This window comes from Chamaea fasciata, unplaced genomic scaffold (assembly GCF_029207755.1).
Source record: "Chamaea fasciata isolate MVZ Bird 193981 ecotype frontalis unplaced genomic scaffold, bChaFas1.0.hap1 SCAF_15, whole genome shotgun sequence".
Classification (NCBI taxonomy): domain Eukaryota; kingdom Metazoa; phylum Chordata; class Aves; order Passeriformes; family Sylviidae; genus Chamaea; species Chamaea fasciata.
In genome coordinates, this window is record NW_027094100.1 from 2,234,411 (window position 1) to 2,259,583 (window position 25,173).

At 47.6% G+C, this 25,173-nt stretch overlaps 1 protein-coding gene across 1 annotated transcript in view; it reads left to right on the top strand.

Moving 5' to 3' along the window:
• The window catches only part of SLIT3 (slit guidance ligand 3), a 474,694-nt gene that overhangs the window by 437,592 nt on the left and 11,929 nt on the right, over window positions 1–25,173 (top strand). Inside the window, exons 30-33 of the mRNA XM_066197152.1 lie at window positions 1,976–2,069; window positions 6,996–7,133; window positions 11,586–11,826; window positions 12,783–12,913. Of these exons, the coding sequence (XP_066053249.1) occupies window positions 1,976–2,069; window positions 6,996–7,133; window positions 11,586–11,826; window positions 12,783–12,913 (604 nt within the window). The remainder of the gene's footprint in view (window positions 1–1,975; window positions 2,070–6,995; window positions 7,134–11,585; window positions 11,827–12,782; window positions 12,914–25,173) is intronic.

Consider the following 25,173-nt stretch of genomic DNA (forward strand, 5'->3'; position numbering starts at 1 on the left):
TGGCCTGTGGATTTGGGGATAGCAGTAACAGACCTATCCCAGTTCTGCCACCTCAGAATGTGTCAAGAGCTGACCCCAGTGTTCACAGCTCTAAGAACTGAATATCTCTCATTGCTTTTGAGGAGCAACAAAGTACAGCGTGGCCAACCCCAATCCCAGTGAATGTTCCCTGGTTCCCATGGACCTGCAGTGTTCAGTTTCTCTGGCACATCCCCCTTCCTGAGCTGGATACATTCATTATATTTGCACAGGGTTTGTCCAGGGCTGTGAAAAGACTTGGTACCATTTAATAGTGGTGACTTCCTGGGATTCCTTGGCTCCAGGTGGAATTGCACGTCTTGTAACTGATGCTGTGAACAATAAACTGCAGGTGCCATGCCAGACTCCCCTGGCAGTGCCAAACCCAGCCCACCACAAAGTCAGGAGGGTGTGTGTGGCCCACCAGGATGGGGTCCCCTCTCATGGATTGTTTTCCTGCTCTCATTTACATCCGACAGCTCTCAAAAGCAGATCTAGTTCCATGTTTGGAACACACAAAAACAATTGAGTAATTTTGGCAAATACCTGTTCCGCTTCCATTCTAATAGGAAGAGCCATATCAAGAGCTGGACACGTGGAGGAATAACCTGACAGAGCATTAGCACCTGGGGGAGCTAACAAACTACACCAATCAGCACCAGAGTCATCCTCAAAACTGTGCTCTCGGCCAGCTGCCAGATGACAGAACTGATAAAAGATGGATGGTTCTGGTTTGCATTTGCCATCTGAATTTTGATCTTTGTGGTTTGCTTGGCTTCTGTTTTCAAGTGTTTCTGTGTAACCACTGGAGTGTAGAGAAATGTAAGGATTTTTGAAAATGGCATTTCTCCCAAGACAGGTGGAGCTGCAGCTCCATGAAAACCTTCCAGAACACTGCCAGCCCACCAGTGCCTCCCACATTGCCCTTTTCCCCACCATTCCCATGGCCTGTTGCCTCTCTGATGGCGTGTACCATGTATAAGCGCTGAAAATATGTATAACCTTGAAATGCTGCAGATGTGCTTCTCTGGTAGAGCTGCACGGGGGGCTTTGGGACTGTAGCTTTTGGGGGGTTCCATGTTGAGATTCCCCAACCTTTGCTTTTCCTGCCAGGCTTTGGGAGGTGTGGGGTAGGTTTCTGTTGGCTTCTGGGGAAGGCAAAGATTTCTGTGGTCTTTGGCTGGATCGCAAATCCTGGGGTACTGAAGTGTGACCTAATAATTTAGGACTCAGAGAAGGATTGTATTTAAATAAACTATCACGGTTTGAACATTCTACAACTATTAATTATTAAAACTTATACAAATCCAGGGAGGTTCGTGGCATGTTATACACTGTACCTAGAAACAGCTGAGCTGGGCTTACATGAGGTGGATTTTTGTCTGAAAAGACATCATCTCCTGTGAGCACAACAGAGCCAGTACTTCCCTTATAAATAGTGAATGTTTTATAATTGCATGCAGTCCTAAAGCTGGTTCCTATTATGGAGAGTTGCAGAGGTTTGGGGGGGGGGGGGGGTTGTGGGTTGTTGTTCTTTCCCAGAACGATGTCCAATCTCTTCTTTGGCAGCGTATGAACCATGGCTGAAATATGTGCCCGTGTGAAAATGTTACGGTCTAATGAGCAACTTCACTTTTGTGTCACTTTCTTGCTTTGAAATAAGAGGTTCTGGGTCAGGAGCTGCCCATTTGATCCCTCGTCTGTCTCCAAGTGGAATTTATACATCAGTGCTTTTTATACCAGCCTTTCAAATCCATGTGATAGAAACAAGTGTGGTCACTGGAGGTCAAAGGAGCTGATTTAATGAAGTCTCATGTGCCTTCAACAAGCAGTTTTGTCACTTCCTGCTGAACTACTGAGCTGTCTCCACTTGGGGAGATTGGCCATCCCTGGACATCATGGGTGTTCAGGATTGTTCAAGCTGTGTTACAGCTTTTTTGCTTTTCCTTTGCCTCAGGTGAACTGTGTGATGAGGTGATTAACCACTGTGTTCCTGATCTAAATCCCTGCCAACATGAGTCCAAATGTGTTCCCCTGGACAAAGGAATCAGGTAAGAGTATGTGTGTGTGTTGGTCTCTAAACAAGAGGGCACATTTATCCATTGGCTTGACTGAGGTTGTGCTGGCAATGAGTGTGGAGCAAAAACCACCAAAATTCACACAAATAATGCAAGACTATATACACTTCAGTCTGTGCCGCATTTTAACTTGAATGCATCCATCCATACTTTTCTAGCTTTCTGTGGTTTACTTGAAAATAATGGATGCACCCTCAGAGCAGAGGAATTATTCTGGAATAGAACACGGCAATAGGAGAATTTATGGAACAGTCAATGCAAAGTACCTTATCCTACATCACAAATCAAGGACACTTTCCTTATGTGTTCCTTAGGGCACTTGTAAACTCAAGCAGTGTAACAGGAGCCTGAACAGATCCAGAGCTGCATGGCTCCAGCTCAGGAGCCACCTTTTCCATCAGCCTTGCTCGGCTCATCTGGGGTTTGGTGATGTCTGTGTTTGCGTTTTCCCGTTGGGAATGACACTGACTGTTTCCCAGGGGCAGAAGAAAGCCTGGTGTTTTGGATGGCAGCACAGCACCTGGAGGTTTGGGGATTTGTGAGAGGTACACAGTGGCAGCGTGCATCGCTTGTCAAAACAGGGACTGCCAGAGCAATTCAGCAAATAGAGACAGTTGAAAAGTCAAGCTCTGTGAAAAGCTTGTCAGGAAAAGATCTTTGGAGACAAATCTAAGAGAGTTCAGTGCTGAGTGAGCTGCTCTCTTCACCTTCCCCTAAGGCTGTTTTCACAGCCGCAGTGCAGCCCTGAATCAGTGCTCACTGATTCCCTCCTGGGGTTCTGTCCTGCACACCCAGGAGAGGGAAGGTAGCAGGCTTTGTTCTTCCTGGTAACTTCCAGCTGGGGTCGGATTGTGTCCTGTGAAGCAACCAGCATGTCAGAACAGCGTAAACTGACACACAGGACATTTCAGGAGAGTTAGAAGGAAATGAACCAAAACCTTAAAGCGGGTGGCTATCTCTGCTAGACAGTCAGGCAGTACAACATAAGCCTTTCTTTTGGGTGAAAAGCCTCCAGACAGAAATGTTTCCAAATCTTGAAGAAGATTAAGCTATTAAATGATTACGAAGGTTCCTGAACTGATGTGTAGGCACTGGACAGGGAGGTGTGTGTGCCAGTGCATAAACAGTCCCTGATGTTCTTTCCGCATTTCATTCCCAGTTAATCCATCATTTGGTTAATCCAGTACCTTTGGTTAATTCAGCAGTACATCATGTTACGAGGTGAAGGCTTGTAACTCAAATTACCTTCTTTTAGAGCAGGAAAGGATGGAGACAGCTGTGGCCCTGAATGGTTTTCCCCTTGCTGGAAGCATTGCCATAGCTGCCACCCAAACAATTTCAGTAAATAAGATACTACTTCTCACATGCTTGCTAGAAAAGTGTTCTTCACAGTGGGGCCACAAACCCTTGAGGGGAGCTTAAATAACTGCTTTAAAGTATTGTTCTGCTCCTGTTTGTTGTGTTATTCTTCCCACTATTCATAGAATACTACAGAAAAATCGTGTTTTCTTTACTGCTACTGTCCCACTTTGCTTTCTAGCAGCCAAACTTCAGAGGCGAAGGAGCCTTGAATGTAGAGGTGTCCAAGCATTGCTATTTGTTTCATACTTTAGTGGCACCAGACCGTTCAGAGATGAGCCCTCAGCAGTAGTGCAGTGATGTGTGGGTGCTGCTGGGGCTCTCTGAAAACAGCAGCCTCTGCTCCTGTGCTGTAGCTGATCCCCTGAGCAGCCTGATCTCCTGGTGGTGCAGGAAAATGCTCCTGCAAGAGGAGTCAGGCTCCTGGCTGTCCTCTGTCTGCTTCCAGAGGCAGGGAGTGTTCATGGCAGGAGTCAGGCTTGTCCCTGAGCTGTTTGTGCCCTGAGCGTGTGAGCAGGACTCAGCAGCCTGCCTGCCCTGCCCTCAGCTCTAGTCAGTCTACAGCTCTGCAGAGGGAAGAAAAGATGATAAAGACAGGAAAAAAATAGGAAGCCAAGTTATTTATTGATGTGGGGAGGGAAATTCCATTCTGGCCCTGCGATAGAAGCCGTGATTCATGCCTTTAATACAACAGACATTGAGTGCATGCAGATGCAAATTCCCTCAGATAGGCCAACAATTTAAATACCACTGGACAGGTTTTTAGCCTCTCTGTGATACTGGGAATGTTGCCATCACTCCAAGGCTGTAACAGAAAACAAGATTTCAACTGCAGCGGTGTCAGATGGTCACTGGGAAATGAGATAACTATCTAATCATGTAAATCCCCCTCTTACCAGGATCTGAACGTGAAGGTTTCTTTGCCACCTTCTTTACTGCATCAGACTTTTACTGACTGACACTCAGTCCCTGGCTGGCACTGTGTGGGATCGTGGGATAAGGATGGAGTTACCATGCCACCACTCCCTGATGGCACAGACCCTGAGTCTCTAGGAAGAGTCCAGATGGGGCTGAATTTCTCACCTCCTAGACTTCAGGCAGGCATTTTTTGGTAGCTTCAGCCTAGATGTGACACACCAAGAGTACTGAGAAGACTGACCCAAAAGGAATTCCATGCTTCTAAAGCCAAACTTGGAAGCAAACTAGACTATTTCAGTGTGTCTTTGGCAGCACAGAGCTCTTTGCTTTTGGAGTTAAATTTGCAGGTGGCTTTCCTCCCTTCCAGCCTCCACATCTTTAGTATGCTGTTACTATATAGAAGAAGAGTAGCTTTCTGTATGCCAGAAAACAAAACAAAACAAACAAAAAGCCCCCCCACCCTTTAACAAAATTAAAATACTTCCAAAAAATAACTTCAAGAAAGGAGCATGTTTTTCCATTCACTGTATTGATGTTGGAGCATGATATAAATATACTTTATTATTCCAAAGCTTGGAATTATTACCTGACAGCTTAAAATGCTGATTTAATGCAGCCCCGCAGAGAAAAGTGGTGGTTCTGTCATTACTGAGATAGCCAATACACATCATAAAATTGATGCATGGCAGCCCTGAATAAGGAACTGCACATTGTTCATTATTACATCACTTTACATTAGGACTGCAGGGATCAATAAAAAACAACAGGATTAAATGCTGCCAATTCCCCTCACAGTCTTTTGATTGACACTATTTCCTTGCAGGTGTGTCTGCAATGCTGCCAGAAAACACTGCCCATTTCTTAGGGTTTTGGGCAGGAATACTTCTTGTTTTATGCTCTTTGCTCTGATTTGTCATCTCCGTCATGTTAATCACAGTATTCCCTGAGCCACCAAGGTGTGAAAAGCAATTCACATACACGCACAGAGCTGGGACATGGAGCCTCCTGTGGCTGCAGAGGCTGGTGATGGGGCCTCTCCTGCAGCGAGGGTGCAGTGTCTGCATGCCCCTAACCCTGCCCATCACGGCCACAGGTGAGCAGGCTTTGCCCCATTTCCTCCAGGAGTAGCCAGACAGGCCACGCTCCGAAAGGGAGACTGGAGCTCACACTCTGTGCCTGAGTGCTGCTGTCACCCTGGCAGCCACTCCCAGGCCATTGGCACCCACAGGACGCCGCTGTATTCTGCACTGTCCCCCAGCTCACTGCCCTGCCCTGGGAGCAGCCAGGGGCTTCCTGCTGTCACTCAGAGCAGTAGTCCGCACAATGACTGCTGCCTGGGAAGTGGAAGTGGCTTTTCCTCATCAGTCCCGTGTGTCCAGTTCCTCTGAAGAGGTTTTCCACAAGGTGCCTCATTCTCCATTACCCCACCAGGCTGCTGGCAGGGAGGAGGAGGAGGAGGAGGAGGAGCAGGCCAGCTGAACAGACTGATGGAGCAGTCTCTCTCCTGATGTCACATCCTCAGCTTTATAATGCCTCTCCTCTTTCAGCTCTCGGTGACCAGCATGTTGGGTCCAACCACAGGCCCTAAAAAGAGCACAAATCTATCTTTTATTGCTGAAATTATCTGTAGCTCTTCCCCTGATTTGGTCGAAGTGGTATGCCTTTTGTTTTCCAGATGTGCAACAACATCCAGCTGGGAGGAGTAAAATGTGTTTTATGGACTAAAGAGTGTTCCTGACTAAACATTGTCTACAGTACAGATTCAAAAAAAGGCTGCTCAGCAATCCCAAAAGATCTGATCCAAGTCAGAGACTTTGGGATGCATTTTCTATTGTCAGGTTATAAACTTCGGCAAGACTCTTTATAAATAGAAATGCTGATGCAGCCTTCATACAGCAAACTTGAGGATTGCATAAAATAAAATCCACAGGCAATGTCTGCAGGTTCGGGTACATCCCACTGTGCTCCATCCCACGGTGTCACCCCACAGCAAAAGGTGCAGTGTCATCATGGCAAGGGACACACTGCAAAGACAACTTTCCTTTGTTGTAGCAGCATTTTGCCTTGCAAATGAATGGCAAGCAGGCGGTGGTCTCAGAACTTGGTCTTTATCTTTGAATTTGGTGAGGTTTATAGCTTTGTTTACAGATTCTTTGCATATGGAAGGTGGACTCTCCCTTCCTGTGCTCCATGAAGCTGCCCAGGGCCAAGCTCAGACACCCAGCAGTGTGCAGGCATTGGCAAAATCATATTCTGGGGCATCAGAGCCACTGCCCCTGCAGAATATTGCCCCTTGAGTCTGTAAGGTTAGGGAGGGCGTTGTCGTCTTTAGCACAACTGTGAGTCTGCCAGGTTCTCACCCTTCTCCACAGACTCGGCTGAGGAGAAGCTGTAGGATGGTGGTGCTTTGCTCGACTTGAATTTCAGCAGATTGCAGAACCTCAAATGCAGCCAGCTAAGGAGCGACCTGAGCCCTTCTGATGGCAGGAACCTCGCTTGCTGCTGCCAGGAATAATTGCCAACATCTCCCCGCCCCAACTTCAACAGGTGCTAGGCTGCCTGTGTGAGCTGCCGGTGTGGATGTTGGAAGGAGCCGTTAACAGGGATGCTCCTGCCTTTCAGATGCGAGTGCCTGCCGGGTTACAGCGGCAAACACTGCGAGGTGGACGATGACGACTGCGTGGGGCACAAGTGCCGGCACGGAGCCGCCTGCGTGGACGCCGTCAATGGCTACACCTGCCTGTGCCCGCAGGGCTTCAGGTACGGCCGGGCTCGGGAATGTTGTCTCCTCCTCACCAGCACTCATCTCGCAGCCCCGGGGGAATGGCTGCTTCAGGTCCGCTCCCTGCGGGGGCTTTTAACCGGACACGGGGCTGGCGATTCTTGGTGGAAAGCCGCGATTTTGGGGCGGCGCTGTGTGAGTGTGCCTGCCCCGGCCGTCCCTGCTAAGGCACTGAGCACGCCAGTTATCTCTATACCCCCGCATCAGTTACATGGAGACAAACCCGGCGTGTGCAGAGTGAGCAGAGGATAATAAAACTGCGTTTATGAACCCTCACAACTGGCGGCGAGGAAAACGTGAGTCTGAAGATTTTGTGGCAGTGTCTCTGTGCCTCTCGGACGAGCTCAGTATGATTCAGGCTGTAAATTTCCAGCCTCTCGTTCTGACAGCTGCCAATATATCTGACTCCTGGAAATCTCGCTGTCTGTCAAAGATAAGTGTGCTCCTCCAAATGGATTCACTAATCATTGCCTGGGGCTGGATACTGGCTTCCTTCCAGCTAAACCTTTTCTCTGTTTGAAATACACACATGAGACAAAGAAGGAGTACCTGAAAAGATCAGTCTTGACAGAGCAGAAATTGCATGAACACTTATAAATCATCTTCCCTGCTTTGTATCTGCAACTGTTTTCATTCTTCTTGCTTTCATCCTTGCTGGTTTGGGGTTTTTCTTCCTTCCCTCTCAACACCCATTTCTGTTGCAAAGCAGACAGCCTTCCCTGAACAGGCATTGATATATAACATGATGTCAGCCCATGGTTTCACAGAATCAGACTTGTTATTTACAAGGTATCAGATATCCTCTGAATTTCAAATTCATTCCCTTCTCTCCATGTTTCACTCTCTGCTTCAGTCCACTTGATGGCCTTAGGGATCCTGCAGATTGGTGACTGGTAAGGCTAACGTGACTGTGGGATGTAAATCCTCAGTGTTACCTAATTGTTAGAGTTGAGAAATGGGACTGCAAAGCCAGTTCTGGAGTCAAGGGTAACTCAAGCCTGTCATCAGATGGGACTGACTGGGAGACTTTTGCTGCAGGTCCCCTGATTTTTGAAGGCCTGTAAGCACTAGGCAGTGATGAATGTGAGGGGTTTTTTTCTGGGAAGGCAGAGTCATAGTGTTTGTCAGAGATGTTCTGAGCTGACACAGCTGGGTGGAGCAGCAGGGGTAGGTGGGAGACTGGTCTGGTCCCTTCCCATGTACCATGGAGCTCTACTGGCAATTTAGGCAGTGTCCCAGGTTGTCTGGTCTCACACCAGGGGCATCAAGAGCAGAACCTGGAATGGTCCACTCTTCTCTCTTGATCAAAAGAGGGAATCTCATTCCACTAACAGTCCTCCAAGGAGAGGAAGCATCTTTCTACACTAAGCTCCAAAACTCAACTACCAGCTCTGACAGCACTTCGCAGCCCAAGGCAGCCACGGGCAAACAAAGTAGTCCCGCTGCGTGCCAGCAGCACAGCCAGGATTAACTTGAGTTCTCCTGTTTGCTTTCTTTTTTTTTCCACTAGTCCATGCCACTTCCCTAAATTTCCTGTGCAAGATGCAAGGAAGACAAGGGTCTTTGGGGAGAAAAACCTCACAGTGAGCACTACCACACTCCCTCTGCCAAGATGCAGACAGCAAGATGGAGCCCCATGTGTTCTCCATGCAGAGCAGTCCCTGATCTTGTTTGATTTCAGGATGAAAATTCTGCTAACAAAATATGATCTCATTATTCTTCCCATGACTCAAGCCTTTTGTAGTTTAAAGGCCCACTGCTCTGAAGGGGGTTCTGAGGTTTGGGGTTTTTTCCTGTTAAGATTACAAATGCAAATAGGGTGAATGACAGAGTTCAGCCTTCTGATGTTCAGGGTTACAGATTCCCCTGTCCTTGCAGCTGCCTTGGCACGCTGATGTGTGGCAAGGAGATAACTCTGCAAGTGTTTGAAGGCTGCAGGTGTTGATGAAAAGGAGAGAACACAAGGAGTGGTCTGACAAAGGTAACTAGGAGACCTAAGATGATGATTAATACGAAGTTTTTTGGCTAAGTATCAGGAATCATCTCCCAGCAGTGAGTTTGCAGAGTGCCCTCCCAATTACCTGGAGCTTATGCTGTTGTAATAAACGCAGAGACCTGTAGTGATTTTATGGTTGTCGCTATGTTGCGTGTCAAAGCCATTTGGAGCCACACATTAAAAAGAAGTTAAAACTTACATCCTCACACAGCTGGACAAATGGCACTTGGGTAATTCTGAACAGTGTAGGTAGGGCCTCATGCACAGTGAGGCTCTCATGACAGCCCCAAAAATCAATAGTGCCACCATGTACACACTCACTTTCCCATTTCATCATTTCCCATTCACTGGTCAAGTGTAATTGTGCTCCTTGCAGCACCTTTCCTTAGCATTCACCAACTTCTCCAAACTACAGAATATCCTTTCCTCCTGAAAAGTTTTCAGTGTTTTCTTCCCAAAATAGCACTCATTTGCCCCCTGCAGATGAAAAGCATTTTAGAGAATTTGTGAGCCCTGCTGAATAAACCCCAAGTTCTCAAAGCTTCCCTCCAGCAATCAGCCTCACAGTAGTGTTGCCTGATAAATGCAGCTCTGCTGGGGAAGCACACATTAAGCTGCAGAGCCTGATGGAAGCACTGCTCCTCTGTGGTGCAGATGCTTCCGAGTTCTCCACTGAGACAGATTGCTGCAAGGAACTCTCAGTGATTATTTAAATAAATGAGGTTGTACCAGGCAGAATGGACTTGGCCAAGTTGTGGAAGTCAGGCTGTGTTCCACATTCCACTGCTGGGGAAATAAATCCTATTAATTATTTCTAAATATATACTTCTTAAAAATGTTTAAAATTAAAAAGGAAAGGGCCTTGACAGACACTGTCACTAATGTAATTTCTAGGTGCCAGTATCAGGAGAGCTGCCCTGGTAAAGCCACACACCAGAGGGGTTTCACAGCAAGCAAGGCAGTGCAGGAGCCTTACCAGGAGCTTGGGGAATCTTTCAGCAGCACTAAGCACAGACACTCTGGCTTCTTCCAACATTTGCTTTCTGTTAGTGGAGGCTGTTGCAGGTCACATGGATTTTTTATTATGATTATTTTTAACTTCCAAAAAATTAAAATCATATACACTGACTTTTCCTTCTGTTTTCTACTTGCTGCTGAAGACAATACAAAACAATGGGCATTAGGCAGAATGAAGCTCACTGGCTGGGTTAGCAGTGCTCTGTTCTGCTGGTACCTCTGGAAAGAAGTTCCCTTGTTTGCCACTTACAAGAACAGACTAGACTCAAATCACACATCTAGGGTGGGGAGGTCTCAGGTTTGGGCTTAAATGGCTCACAGATTTCACTGGGAAGCTCTGCAGAGCACAGTATGAGTGGAAGCTGTTTCAGCCAGGCTGCAGTGCCTTGCAGAGCTGAGGAACCGGTGCAAAGGGCAGTACAGGCTGCTCTCAGTGTCTGCACTGGCTTGGAGGTCTAACCCCTGATATGTAAATGGACCGAACTTAAAACTGTGTGAAAAACTTGTGACTGTCATCCCACCTGGGGCACCAGAAACTGATGCCTTGGAGGGGTTACCTAAAAGAGAGGTTAGACAAGACTGGGAGAATAAAAATAGGTATTTATTGAAGGCCTTCAATAAACACCTGCTTTTATTCTCCTAATCTCATCTAGCCTCTGTTTTAGGTAGCCCCTCCAAGGCATCAGCAGCACCCAAAATAAAAAGGAGAAAACAGTGGTGTGGGCCTGATATTTCTGGGTCTGAGAGACTTTAGCCTGCAAGCAGCCGCTCACTTTTTTCCAAGGAAAAAATTCTCAAGAAAGCTTCTTCTCAAAACAATCTTGGCAAACCAACTCTCTCAAAACAGTCTTTCTCCACGTGGTGTTTTGCTGTTTCTCCAGTTTAACCAGTAGGATTAGAGAGGTGTTGTTCCTATTCACCAATCATGTTAAGTCTGTATTGGAACACCTTATAAAAGGTAGTAAGAATTAGACAATAAAGCCTTTTTTCTATGCTCTTTGCTGTCACGACAGGACACGAAATAAAGATGCTTGACTCCAGTCAGAAGGCAGTAGAAATCAGAAGGTTTATTTACAATTCATTCAGACCTTTTATAAGGTGCTGCACTCAGAAGACACATTATTGGTCCATAGAACTGACGCCTCTCCCATTGGCTCAGTAACAGAAATAGCAAACAACACCTGCTGTAATGGGAAAGGAATATTTTTTACACAAGGTTGTTTTGGGAAAAAGAAAAACTGTTGAAAAGTTTCCCTTGAGGAGAGCTAGCTCTTCTCAAGCTCAGAAAATACCGAGCCCACACTTTGAGTCTCAGAAAATACCGACTTCACAATATTTGGAGCCTCTCAGGTTCCTTCCGTGCCCTGCAAGGACACAGTGGTGACTGAGGCTGTTTGCCCTCCCTTTGCCTGTGCAGTGGGCTGCTGTGCGAGACGCCGCCGCCCATGGTGCTGCTGCAGACCAGCCCATGCGACGACTACGAGTGCCAGAACGGCGCGCAGTGCATCGTGGCGCAGCGCGAGCCCGTCTGCCGCTGCCTGGCCGGCTTCGCGGGGCAGCGCTGCGAGAAGCTCATCACCGTCAACTTCGTGGGCAAGGACTCCTACGTGGAGCTGCCCTCGGCCAAAATCCGCCCCCAGGCCAACATCTCCCTCCAGGTTTGTCACACGCTCCTCTAAGCTTTAATACCTGTAAGGTGTCTGTGTCTCGTGCTGATGGAACATGGGCTGCCGGACAAAATCCTGGGAAAACCAGTCAATTTGTGAGCCGTTTGTCTGCTCCAAAATTGTAGCCCTGGTTCGTGCCTGAGATGTTTTGGTTTTCTGAAATTCTTTTCCCAGGGAATTTTCTGTAAACAAGAGACATGTTTTGTAAACTCTACCTATGTTTTTCATTCCTTTTCCCAGGAGGGACTTCTCCTTGATGTCCCTCTGGTCTGACCAATGTGATTGAAGAGGTTTGTCTTTGTTTCACCAATCAAATTGGTCTGTGTAGAATAGTATAAACGGGAGACACATCCCAAAAATGAAGGAGTCATTTTCAGCCTTCTGAAGTCGGAGTCTGTGTCGTTGTGGTGTAAAACAGCATCACTAAAATCACAGAGATGTGAAGGAGCGACTGAGACACCTTTGTGGGCACACATCCAGCCTCCACAATGTCTCCACACTCTGATTCCCCGACCGGTAACACAACCAGGGATGACTCAGGAATGCTCCGTGTCTTCTGACTGATTCAGAGCATTGTGTTTCATAATGCACAACTTGGTGTTGAATGTCATGATGCTTCTTAAAACAGGCTGCTCTGAATGGCCTCTCCGGACAGTATTTTTCTTATTCAGCAGACAAAAGGCCTGGGATTTTGTTACCAACCTAAGGTTCAGAGTACAACTGCAGACTGGCTCTCACGTGAAATGGCAAGTTGACCTTGGTGTGTGAGCCCACCCAAGGGTACCAAGACCTTTTTGTGCCTCCTGGCTCTTGCTCTCATTGCTGCTCATATATATAATACATTAAAGTATATTTGAATTGCATATATTGGTTTGATTTTAAATATAGGTTTATTTCTTTTATTAATCATTCTCAAGCAACCTTACGTGGTTATGAATGTTTCACAGGTGGCCACGGACAAGGACAATGGCATCTTACTGTACAAAGGAGACAATGATCCTTTGGCTCTGGAGTTGTACCAAGGACACGTGAGGCTCATCTATGACACCCTGAACTCCCCACCTACCACAGTATACAGGTAAGCGGCTACGCTCTGCCAAGACAGCTGACTTCCAAAACTGGTCGAGGAGAGGTAGGATTTTTCTAAGCAATGTGCATTGGAGAAAAACCTTTTCTTTTACCTCGAGGTATCTCCTTTATGCATGTAATTAGATGAAAAAGTCGGAATAAAGACCTAGCTAGAGGCTGCATGGGTAAAAATTGACATTTATTGGCAATACCAGTGATGCTGTATCCTCCTGTAATTGTAGAAAAATGCATTTTCCAATCTACTGTAAAGTTTCAGTTTCTGGTGAATTTTATCCTTGAAATAGTTCCAATTAATCAGTTTCTTTGCTGATATCTAGCATTGAGTGACTGTATCAAGACAGAACAGTGAATGTGCAACTGCAGGGTTAGACTGCCTCAAATAGAAGGAGAAGGGCTGAACTCTTCTCCAGGGTGAATATTTTTAAGGAAATTCTTGCCTGTATCAGTAATAACTACACAACCACAAAAAAAGCACGAATGGCAAAGGTAAATTGTAGGGTAGTTTGACCTTCAGACACTTGAGGATATGAAATCCAGAGGTTTTATTCACTAGTCACAAGAAAGAAAAGCAAATGTTCAAGTGAAATCCATGCATGGAGATATATCTGTAGGAAGGAGGGATGTGGTGCCCTTTTTGTCCACAGTTCCTTCAGCATCCCTCCCCCTGGCTGTTATTTTCAAGCCCTGTTGCTCCAGTTTGCTCTGAGCACAGATGCAGTTGTGACCACACGGAGCATTTTGGGTTCAGCACAGACTCCTGGCACCGTGTGCAGCAGAGCTGCAATTCCCAGCCCACCTCAGGCTGTGGGGGAAGAGCATCCTTCTAGAGCAAGGGACAGGATGGATGTCACCACGCATCACCCACCTCGTACTTTCCTCAGAAAGTTTTCTCAGCACATGCCAACACTTGAGCCTCCCAGGGAGTTTTCTTCAGGGGAATGGTGACATTTTTAAGAAAATGGAAACATTCTTTCTGTGTTAAAGCAAACTGGATGATACCAATGCAGCCATGCTGCCAGGAAGAGCACTGGCTTGTCCCCTGTAGGAATGAAGGAAGTAGCTTGCCCATGGTTTTCACCAGCTGGACGGATAGGTGTGAAAAATGTCTCTGTGTGTGGCAGCTGATCCCAATTGATGAGCTGTTAGAGCGAAGCTGAAGTTGATAAACAGTTTCATGCCGCTAATTAGAAGAGAGGGAAAGCTCGTTATGCGTGTGGGCAGCGCAGGGGGTGACAGGTCCGTGCGGATGTTTGCTGGCCATCGGCACAGCGCGGCAGAGTGGGGACAGCAACTGCTGCCACCACCATGAAAACAACAACCCTCCGTGGAGCCGCTGCCTCCTGGCAGGGCACAGGGGTGGCGGTGGGTGTCCTGGCCTTCCCCGCGCCCTTCACACGGCTCAGAGGAGGAGGAGGAGGAGGAGGAGGAGGAGGGCTCCATTCACACTGACACCTCATTACCGTGAGATTAACGGGCCCTTCGCTGCGTTCTGTGCGCCGGGCTCTGCCGCGCTGGGAGAGAAGCTGCTTAATACGATGCCCTTTCTGAAATGTCACTCTAATCTTTTATTAGTTTAAGGAGTGGAGCAAAATGGGATTAGCATGGAGCTCGATGGGAAAAGATTAGGTTGATTGAGAAAAACTGCAGCTAAAGAATGTCAGAAAGGGCCTCTAAATAGATTTAAAGACTCGTTTTCCTTAAAGGCTGAAGAAGGAGCAGGAAAACCTGCTTGTCCCCTTACAAACATGGGATTTAAGGGTAGGAGGCATAAGTGGATCAGGCTTGACCTCTCTCTTTGCCTTTTGGCTAAGGCATGAGCTCTGTTTGGCCTAAGACATGACTTCCAGCTTGGCACAGAGGTTTGATAGGAAAACACCAAATAACAGAAAATCCCACACTTCCTTTAGTATCTTGGACAGTGGTCAATTATTTCCATTATCCAGACATTGGCCATCATTTCTAAGTTGTGTCACTAATACCTTCCGGATTGTTTAGAGGCTTTCTCAAGGGAAATTAAAGTCTACTTATACCTGGACCTGGTTCCCATGAGTTTATCTGGACTTTCATTTGCATCTTCTCCTAATCTGCATTTTGATGAAACAAATGGCTGGTTCAGTGTGATGCATTTGGGGAACTCATTTCTTCATTTTCTACAATTTTCATTTGTCATTAAAAACAAAGTTGCCAGGAGAACCTGTAACATCCTGGCCTCACCACTCTTTGCCGCCCCATTGCCTCCTCCCTGCTGTCTTGTTTAGATGCCTCATTTCAGTTTCAATCTCAGCAAAAGTGGACTGTTTGCCTTTGCAAAGCTCTGTTGAGAGAATATTAGATTTATTTTCAGAGTCAGTATCATGCTCTGCTCCCCTCCAAAGCAGTCCACTTTTTGGATTAGACGAGCAGGGCTTTGGCTCTTGGTTTTCCCCACAAGAGTCTGCCAGAAGAGGAGGAGGCCTTAAAACACTGCCTGGTGGGACCTGTGCCAGCTACAGCTGCAGGAAATCTGTCACTGACCTGGTCCTGGGCTGTAACTGAGATGTTTTGGTGGCTATTTCAGGTACTCCCAGGATGGGATGTGGGAAGGCATTGGCAAGCCACATGATCTGTAATTCCTCATCAGAGTGTCCATAAGATTTATTAATAGTGCTTACCGACAGTAAAATTAGCAAAGTACTTGGCTAATAACAGGTAATATCCTGTAGGGATAAGATAAAAGCTGTTGTTTGGGAAGCCAGCAGTGACTAAGTCCCACTTGGTGTATTTTTCCATAGTATTCCACAGGGATGAAGCACTCCACGTGTTCCAGTGGCAGGCTGTGCCTCAGCCCCGTGGGACAGAGCTGGGGGAAGGTTTGCACCAGAGCCAGGGTGTGCTCTCAGCTTGCTGTGAGCCCTGAGAGGGGCTCTGCTGCAGAGCTGCAGTGGGGAACGCAGGGCAGGGATGTGCCATAGGAGTGGATTGCCAGGAAAGAGATGTTCATTTTAACTCCTCTGGAGAGGCAGGTTGTCCCTGGGTACCAGAGGGAACCTGTTCCTGTATTTAAGTTGCTCCTCTGAGCAGATTGAACCAGAACTGCATTACTAAGTCAGTCTGGAAAAGCCCAAGATAACTGACTGTACATTCAGGTTTGCTTAACGTGTGTTTGTCCCCGTGGTAGGTTTGGTTAGAAAGGTTAAAGTTGACATTGGGCTTCTCTTTCATTCTAGTCGGGTAAAGGTCAGCACATGTCCAGTGGAAACAAATACCTAAAATTCACTGTCATTTGTCATCAAGTTAGAGAGAAATACAAGTTAATTCATTAATATAATATAATATAATATAATATAATATAATATAATGAGAGAATTCACCCTTTAGGAGAAAATCTCACTGACCTTTCACTGGAACCTGTCACTTGAGAGCTGCAGAAAAATGGTTTCCTGGACATCAGAGTAAAGCTCTTACAGAAGATCCATTTTTGAAGAAGGATTCCTAGTTATTGTTTCTTTTATTTTATTTAATTATTCTATATATGGACAAATGAGAACAGGAAGCTTTTTCTGAGTGCTTTATTGCCCTCCTGGTTTCTGCACTGCTCAGAGTTACTCTCCCATGCCATGACAGTACTTGGTGCCAGTCCAACAGTGAGTTCTTGAAATGAAGTAAATCTCCTACACAGATGCTGTACCTTAATTTAAAGATGCCAACTGGTAAGGAACATGCTGCTTTTATTTACTACCACGATCCAATTGTTAAAAGTTTGAATTAACAAAGAGCAGTTAATTCCACAATTCCAGCATTCAGCCATTGACACTGGTATCTGTTTAACTGTATTCCATAGGGAGAACTCCCTATTTTCAGTCTTTTTTCCCACGTTTGTTCCTTGAGCCAGAGATAAGACCTTACTTGTAAACTTTTCTCAGAGAGATTTTATGCTGCCATACAGTCATATTGATTTGGATGCTGCAATAATCCTTCCTAATAGAAATAGAAAACAGAACTTTGACACCAACTGCTGATGTAATTCCCTCCAGAGTTCCCAGATTGCCATGTTGCACACAGACAGTCATATCTGGTAAAGAGCAAGATGCAGGCGTCGTTGGTGTAAAATCATATGTTTTCATGCAGAGTTCCTGACAGCAGTGAAAAAGGAGGCAGTTAGGAAAAGATAAGAATGAATTATATTTGTCTTTCTGTAGAGACTACACCCAAATTACATTATAATTCCTTTTAAAAGTATCCTTGCATAATCTGCTTTCAAAAATGCTACATCATTAAAAATATTCCTTGTAGATTGTATCATGCAGTTCTCATGGTCTGGCTGACTCTTACATAGCATAGACGGATGTTCCTGTGGTTAAAGCAAAAGGCCTGAAATAAAGGAGCTTACATTCCTACTGTATCTGTTTCAGATGTGATGACTGCAAGACGACAAATTCAATCTGGTTCCCTGTGCACGATAAAAAGTAGAGAAAGGCATGAAAAATAGAAAAGGTGTTTCAGAAATGTGCTGCAGGTCTCTGGAGGGTGAAGTTCCTGCTCCCCTGTTCCTCCAGGCTATGGAACAGCACGGGGTTCTTACGCCGGTGGCATCTGCAAATTTCTGTGCCCTTCCACTCCCCTGGGCTCTGCCTGTGGCTCTGGAGCCTGGGAGCTGCTGGAACTCCGTGTCCAGCACTGTCCCTGGCCATGCCACCACTGAATGGATGTGCTGCTCCCCAAGGGCTTGGGTACTCTACTCAAATTTCTGCTGGTGCTGAGCTTGAACCATTGCTTTGGTGCTGGAAGAACATCCACACCTTCCACAGAGAGGGATTTTGTGCCATTGTCTCTTTAGCTGAAACTGCTTATCTGGAAAAAAGCCTGGGAGGCTTCACCATTAATTCTCTGCCTTCTGGGGAGGAATGTGCTGGAGGAGTGAGAACATTAATTATTCTTAGGATCATTATTAGAGCTTGTCAAACTCAGTTTTTGGCAAAAGTGTCTTTGCAGAGTGCACTGCATGACTGGTCCTTTTCTTCCTACCACCTTCACAGTCTGCAGCCTGTGCTGCGCCCGTCCCTGGTGGGATGCCTGTTTGATACTCTGGATGGGCTCTAAATAGACTGTTTTTCAGACATCTCTGTGAGGCACCACTGAGCTCTTTACAATTCTGCATATTTGCAATTCATTTTGTTCTCTCTATCACGCACTCTTATTTTTTCAGGTACCCCGTAGGGATTCTGTATCAAATATAATGAAAGAAATTGGCATAAGACTCTGACCTGCACAGGAAAAACTGTAAAATTTGAATGGACTTATACATCTTGCATGAGCCAAAGCAAAGGACAGCTGAGTTGTTTTTTATTTTTACCTTTATAAAGGGCTCTGGAGTACTTAAATGGGAGAAAAATGGCAAGTGCGTGAGTTCTTGTCAAGCTCCAAACATTGCATTTCCCTTGTTTTTCCTGGATTTTTGTGCAGTAGGACAGTGAAAATGTAAGGTCAAGACCTTAAAATATTGATTAACTTTTATCATTAGGTTCAGGATCAAATACTTGCTTTCATGAAGTATGGAAACTTTTTCCTGCTTGAGCTGAAGCTTAGGAAGGGTAAGGTTTTGTCCTTCAGGCTGCCGAAGGACTTAGCAGGCAAAATCTTGTTAAGCTGAATTAATTTTTTTTCTTTGTAAATCTCTCCAGTATCTCTTGCAAGACTGACAGTTTCTCATCTCCTCTCTCTCTCTGCCTCCATCCAGCTCCTTCTCTTCAGTTCAGTGTCCGAGTACCCAGAAGCTGCAAGCCCACACTTTGTCTCACACGTGTATAGGGTGGTTCAGAGTGAGCTTTTTACCAGAAGAAAGCAAAACCGTTCACAAAGTGAGCCAGTGCTGGCCTGTCTGTGGTACCAGGTACAGGCAGTTAGGAATGGGTCATCTAAAGCCACTTGTCCTGTGGGAATGATTAAAGTTACATTCTCTGAGTCCCAGGTCACCTTATTCAAAGGCCAAAATCTGGAGCTGTGGGTCTGAGCTGCACTCAGGCGTTCCCTATGAGCAGAGGCCAGGCTGGAGAAAGGTTGCAAATATGTTTTAAAGGCATTTTCCTGCTATACCATAGGTCGTTGGTCCAGTAGTACATTGCCAAAGTTGATTAATACTGATTGCATCAGAGGAAGGCTGAAGTGTTTTCATAATAGACAGTGATGGAATAAACCTAATCATAGTCAGAATGACTTTATAAACTTCCTGTGCACTAATGAGGGGCTCATGTCTTGAATTGTGAGGGTTTTTTGCCTTACAACAACATGTAGCAAGCTAATATGTTTATTTTTTCCTGCCTGTAAATTTCTTGTGAACATGATGAGTAACACGAAGTCTAGATGTGTACCATGTGTGACAGATTCATATTCCATCCATCCCCAGTGCCGGGCTGGCTCTGCATCCAATCGAGGCAGCCTCTTTTGGAAGCAGAACACGCAGACCTGGAGCTGAGGGACGCGTGGAGGTGCAGGATGGGTTCGCGCATGGTTATTTCAGTGCTTCTTCCCAGTGTTGAAATGGGAGCCACAGCTTGGCCCCAGTGCTGGGGGGAAAGGTGGGCATGGCAGCTGCTCTGCTGTCAAACATGGATGGGTTTGGTCACTTGTGTGGAAGGAGAGGATCCAGCTATAGGTATGTTGCTACAGAGGAGGTGAAAACGATTTCTCAATAAACATGACTCTTTTTTTCTTGGGGCTTAGCCTCCAATTTCAGGTAAAACCCCTCATTCTCTGTGATTCTGACTGGATGCCCTGTTGATTGTACTCTGTAGTGGCCCTGCTCCCTGCTTCCTGCTGCTAACAGGCACATCTTCCAGAGCTGATGGTGCAAAGCATTGCTTGATGTAACAACTCTGTACAGGAAGGCACCTGGTGGATTTTCTCATCAGAGCCTGCCATTTGATAACCAGCTGAATGGCAAAGCTTTTCTAGAAGGTGACCCCACACACCCTGCTCTGTTCCAAGCCCTGGTGGGGCCAGGGGCTGTGTCACAGCCTGTCCTGGTGTGTGACACGCATGCAGGGCTGGGGAGGATGTGGCACTCAGGCTGCCACCGCCCTGCTGCTGTGCCAGGGCCTGCCTTCCCCTCTGCTTTTTGCAGTGTCGTTTTTATAAGGATACCAGATTTCACACCCACCCAGCAGCACTGCAGAATCTCTGACTGGTTTTTTCTTTGCACTCTGTATTTCGTGGGTTTGTTATTTTGTCTGATGTCACTGTGAGGACACCAGGACGCGGTAGCTCGTGACACCACCGTGTGCAGTGAGGAGCCAACACATCCTGGGGAGAGGGTGGGCAGGGAGCAACACTGATCTGTCACTCAGGAGAGGCCTTGGACTTGAGGAGTGCATTCCAGCTGTTTTTACTGGCATTGCACTTGCTTTAACGGATTCTCAGCAAAATGAGGTATTCAGCTCTGCTGGTGTGAGTGGAGGAGACAACAGCTTCTTCTCCCAGCAATTTCTGCTCCCAGCAGCTTCTTCTCCCAGAAATTTCTGCTCCCAGCAATTTCTGCTCCCAGCAGCGGGGCTGGAGGGAGCTTTGGGACCCCATCCAGGTCAGGGACACTGTGAGAATGCACTGCAAACATGCAATGTTTGCCCTGGCCGGGTGTCTGACCCTTTTATGAATCATCTAGGGAAAGGGGTCAGGATTGTGTTAATTGCATGTTGCAGGGGTGTAAAAAAGGTCCTTGCTTTTCCCTTCGAAGGTCTGTAATACAATGACTTTCACTGCTGGCAGGGGTGCTGCAGGAATTGAATTATGGCTGGAAATTAGATATGCATAGCCTGGCCCAACGATCATTAAGGGAGATACGGTAATCAGCTGCCAGTGTTCAAGGGCTGTAAACACCCAGAAGAGAAAGATGGGGTTTTTTGGGTGGTCTACAAAGTTGTAAGTAGGAGGAAAGGTATAAAACCAAGCAAATGAAAATGGAGGTATCAGGGAAAAAACTCTTAATGTCGAGTACTCTCAGCCCAAAAGACCTAACACTCAAGTCGTGTAAAACAGGATTGAACATAACAAAAGAGTATATTTCAAGCTGAAAGTGAACTTGAGTGCTTTAATATTCCTTTCACCTCTTATTTCCCTAGTCCTGTGTTTCATTAGCATTTTTCATACTTTTTTCTCAACATGTGGTTTTTATTTAGCTCCTGAAGATGATAGTCCTTGAAGTGATGTGTTATTGTGGAGGTAGCACAAACACCACCACTCCAATTATGATTTTGCCTTTGTTGCCATGGAGAAGTTTAAATCTATTTTAGGCCAAGGACTGATTATAGATGGAACTTATGGTAGGAGGTAAGTGTAGCTTGGAAAGGTGAGAACCCATCACTGCTGGTACCCGCAGTCAGCCTGGCACACTGTGAGTTTCACAGCTCCCAAACTGCTGACATCTCAGCGCAGTTCCCTGCAGCTCTCACCTTGAGTTTTTGATTTTGGTACCTCTTCTCTGGTGCTGTAAGCTCCTTAAGCCCTTTTGGACATGTATTTTGTTTATTCCCTCCTACTTCAAATGTTCTCAAAGATTATCGAAGTTCAATGTTCCCCATGGTCTTCACCCCCAGTATCTTACCATCCTTGTGTTTCCTTTGTTTTCTGTGTCAAATGAGGCATGTCCCCATTAAGACAGAGGTCAGGAAAATCTGGAGACTGTAGCTAATGAATTAATGTTCTCATTTGCATAATTGATGGTTATATATCTCCTCAGTGACATGGTTTGCTGTGATACTTAAAGCTATTTTTGGTTTTGATTCCTCTGCCCTGCTGTTCTCTGCTGTCTACAGTTAAGGTATATTACTAGACAGTGAAAAAAAAAACCTGACCCCAAAGCCCAAATTTTACAAGTTCCAATTGAATGCTTTAATCCTTTAATGCATTTCTGTTCACTGGCATATTTATAGTGGCTCAGCTCTAAATCTCTCATGGGTGTTAGAGCAAGGGGAGTCAGTGAAACATCTGCATGTGCTTGGGGCTGGAGTACAGGGGAAAGAAAATATATAGGAGGGAGAAGAGAAATAGCTGAAAATGAGAGTGGAAATCAGTTCTTTCCTGTATTCCCTGGGGGTCTATGTTTAATACACATCCCTTTCCCTTCACTTCTTTGTGTTCTGGAGTCTGAGCTCCCAGCAGGGGCCATGTGTGTGCAGTGCCCTGCGCAATGGCTCCGGTGGCTCACCTTGCTGGGGCTGCTCTGGCAGGAGAGGCCAGCTCCCTCCCTGACAAAATGTTAATGTCTCTTCCACAGAGCCCTCTCTAGTGGCCTCCTTTCCCTGTGAGGGCAGCTCTGAGGGAACGGAAGGCACTGCACACAGGGCTTTGGAAGCTGGGCTCTCCTCACATCCCAGCATTTTCCTCTTTCTTTTTTTGGTCAAATTTGACCAGATGCCATGGCCAGCTCTCCATGAGGGAAACCTCAGTGAGAGCAATGTACTGGACTGTGCAAAGCAGGTAAAGTGAGCTGTGAAAAGACGAGCGTGATGGAGAAGGGGAGGAGGGATGCTGCAGACTGAGCACAGTGGGGGAAATGCCCGTCCAGGTGGGTCCTCACCAGCTGCCGACCACGACCAGAGCAGCAGTGCCTAGCTCCTGGGGAATCACTTTGTGTTGTGGGAAACTGTCGATTCCTTTTGCTGCTTACTTTTCAGTAAGTTTAATTATTAAATTCCTGGGAAGCTTTGCTTACACTTCAAGTGTTTACTCTTCAATCGTAATTCCTCCTCCTTTTTTTCAACGAGGATATGTGGGTAACTCCACAATATCCAATGGCGGCGGCACAAAATGCTGCGGTTGGAAGTCAGCTAGAATTTCCCGACTCTGTTGACGGCTTGGAAACATCTCAGGAGCGGCACATGGTTTGTTGTCGCCTCGGGAAAGGCAGCTGGTGCGGCTCCTTTGGGAGCCCTTGGGCTCTCCTGCCGTACCTTTCGGCTGTCCGTCGTTGTGCTCGCACGGGCTGATTCCGTTTCACCGTGACGCGGGGCGGAGCGGGACCGGGAGAAGGCCGGGACCGGGGAAGGGAGAGGGCAGGGAGAGGGCCGGGACCGGGGCGGGGAGCGGAGCGGGAGAGAGCCGGGACCGGGAGCGGACCGGGAGAGAGCCGGGACCGGGAGCGGGAGCGGGAGAGAGCCGGGAGCGGAGCGGGAGAGAGCCGGGACCGGGAGCGGAGCGGGAGAGAGCCGGGAGCGGGAGCGGAGCGGGAGAGAGCCGGGACCGGGAGCGGGAGAGAGCCGGGACCGGGAGCGGGAGAGAGCCGGGACCGGGAGCGGAGCGGGAGAGAGCCGGCAGCGGCAGCGGCGCAGTTCCCGCTCGAGTCGCGGAGCCACGGCGCCCTCTGCTGCCCGTCCGCGCCTCTGCACCGCGCTCCCGGAGCGCATTCCCGGCTCTGACCCGGAATTCCCGGCTCACACCCCGCTTTCCCTGCCCGTATCCCGCATTCTCCGCTCTCAGCCCGCATTCCCGGCCTGTATCGCGCATTCTCTGCCCGTATCCTGCATTGTCTGCTGTCACCCCGCATTCCCGGCCCGCACCCCGCCGTTCGGAGCGGGCAGCTCGGTGCGGGGTGGCCGGAGGAAGCCCCTAAATGCCGACCCGAGGCGGGTATCTCCATCCCGCGGGCAGTTCCCGAAGGAAGAGCCCTGTCCGAGCGCCTGATCGCCAGTGTCAGGAATTCAGTCAGGGTTTTGACGGGACCCTTTGGGGCGGCGGGTCTGGCCGGGGCCCCGCGGGAGAGCGGAGCGCAGCAGCGTGCGCTGCTCAGCGCCTGTGGCCGCCGCCCTTCATCCCCGGCCAAGCCGCAGTCTCCAGCTGTCTCCGCCGATTGCCGGGGCTCCTCGAGGCCCGGGTACAGAAGAGGCTCTGAGGAGAGTTCGTGCAGTTTTTCAATCACCGCTGGTCTCTCCCCCACGGTTGTCTCCATCTCAGAATCCTTAGGCGTCTGAATGCCTCTCCGGGAGCAGCGGCAGCAGTAAGTGCTCTCGCACAAGTATCTGCTGCCTGGGGATTTCCTGTCATCCCGGCTGTCCACGTTCAGCTCTTCTATCATACCTCTGTGTCTTATCAAACAGCAAATGAGTGCTTTGCCTGTTCTAACTTTATCTGCCTTACAAAACTGTAGTGTTGGGTGACGGCTGGGAGTTACTTTATTTCTCAAAGTTCAGGCAAAGATTATTTTCATTCCGGGTTAAAAAGTGAAAAAATCAGCACGGAGTAATACTCATCCATGTGTGCCTGCAGACTGGGACCTTTCACTCCCTTTCCAACAAAAATACCAGCTCTGGGTATGCTGAAAGGCATGAGCACCATGTGGGGTGGCTGTTTCCATCCCCAGGACTCACAGACTTTTGTTTGCCTGCTAGTCAGGGTATAATCTGGAAAAAGCACACCCTGTGGAGAGTAGGCGATGAATGCCTGTGAAATCCTGGCTCTGGGAAGAGCCACTCCTGCCAGATGTGATAATGTTGTCCTCTGACAAATGGTCATAGCTTGGCCTTCTGCAGATAGCCACGTGGTTGGTGTGTTATCCTCAGCTATTGATCCTGCTGGGGAAGGGCTCCCTATCCTACAGCCATCCATCCCACCTCCAGCGTGCTCAGCTCTCACAGCCCATGGGCTTTGGCTCCACTTCTCCCTTTCATTGGCACTTCTGCACAGCACAGACTAACAGTCCCACATGTGCGTTTCCATTTATCTCACACCTTTCAGCTGAAGTCCAAGAGCTTCCCCCCTGGGAATCAGGCATTGCAGAGAGCAGTGAGATAAGCAGGGAGCACAGAGTGATCACCCAGTCAGCAGCACAGCTGCTCCTCATAACGGAGCAGGCACTTAGCAGAATTCCAGAGTATCCAAACACAAAGTTTGGACCAGCTGTTTCCAAACTGACTGAAGCTGCCAGTCCACAAAGCGCTGTGCTCGAGGTGTGGCCCCGCTGCAGTGCACTCGGCTGCAGTGGGGACAGGCTTGCCCTTCCCAGGGGCACAGGCTCAGCCCTGCAGTGAGTGCAGCACACATCCTCTGCCTCTCAAGAACTCACTGCCCTTGCCAGGGCCCTGATACAACTGCTCTGATCCAGAGTGTCTGCTGGACCAACTGGATCGGCATTTTTGTTCAGTGTCAACCCTTTATGTTTCTTTCTTTAAAACACTTTGAACTGTACCTTCAGCTCCAGGTTCGTGGGTTCTCCCCAGGGCTCTCTCACCATCTTGAACATGGGCAGCAGCCACAGCCCAGTGCTTCCCTGCAGGTCAGGAA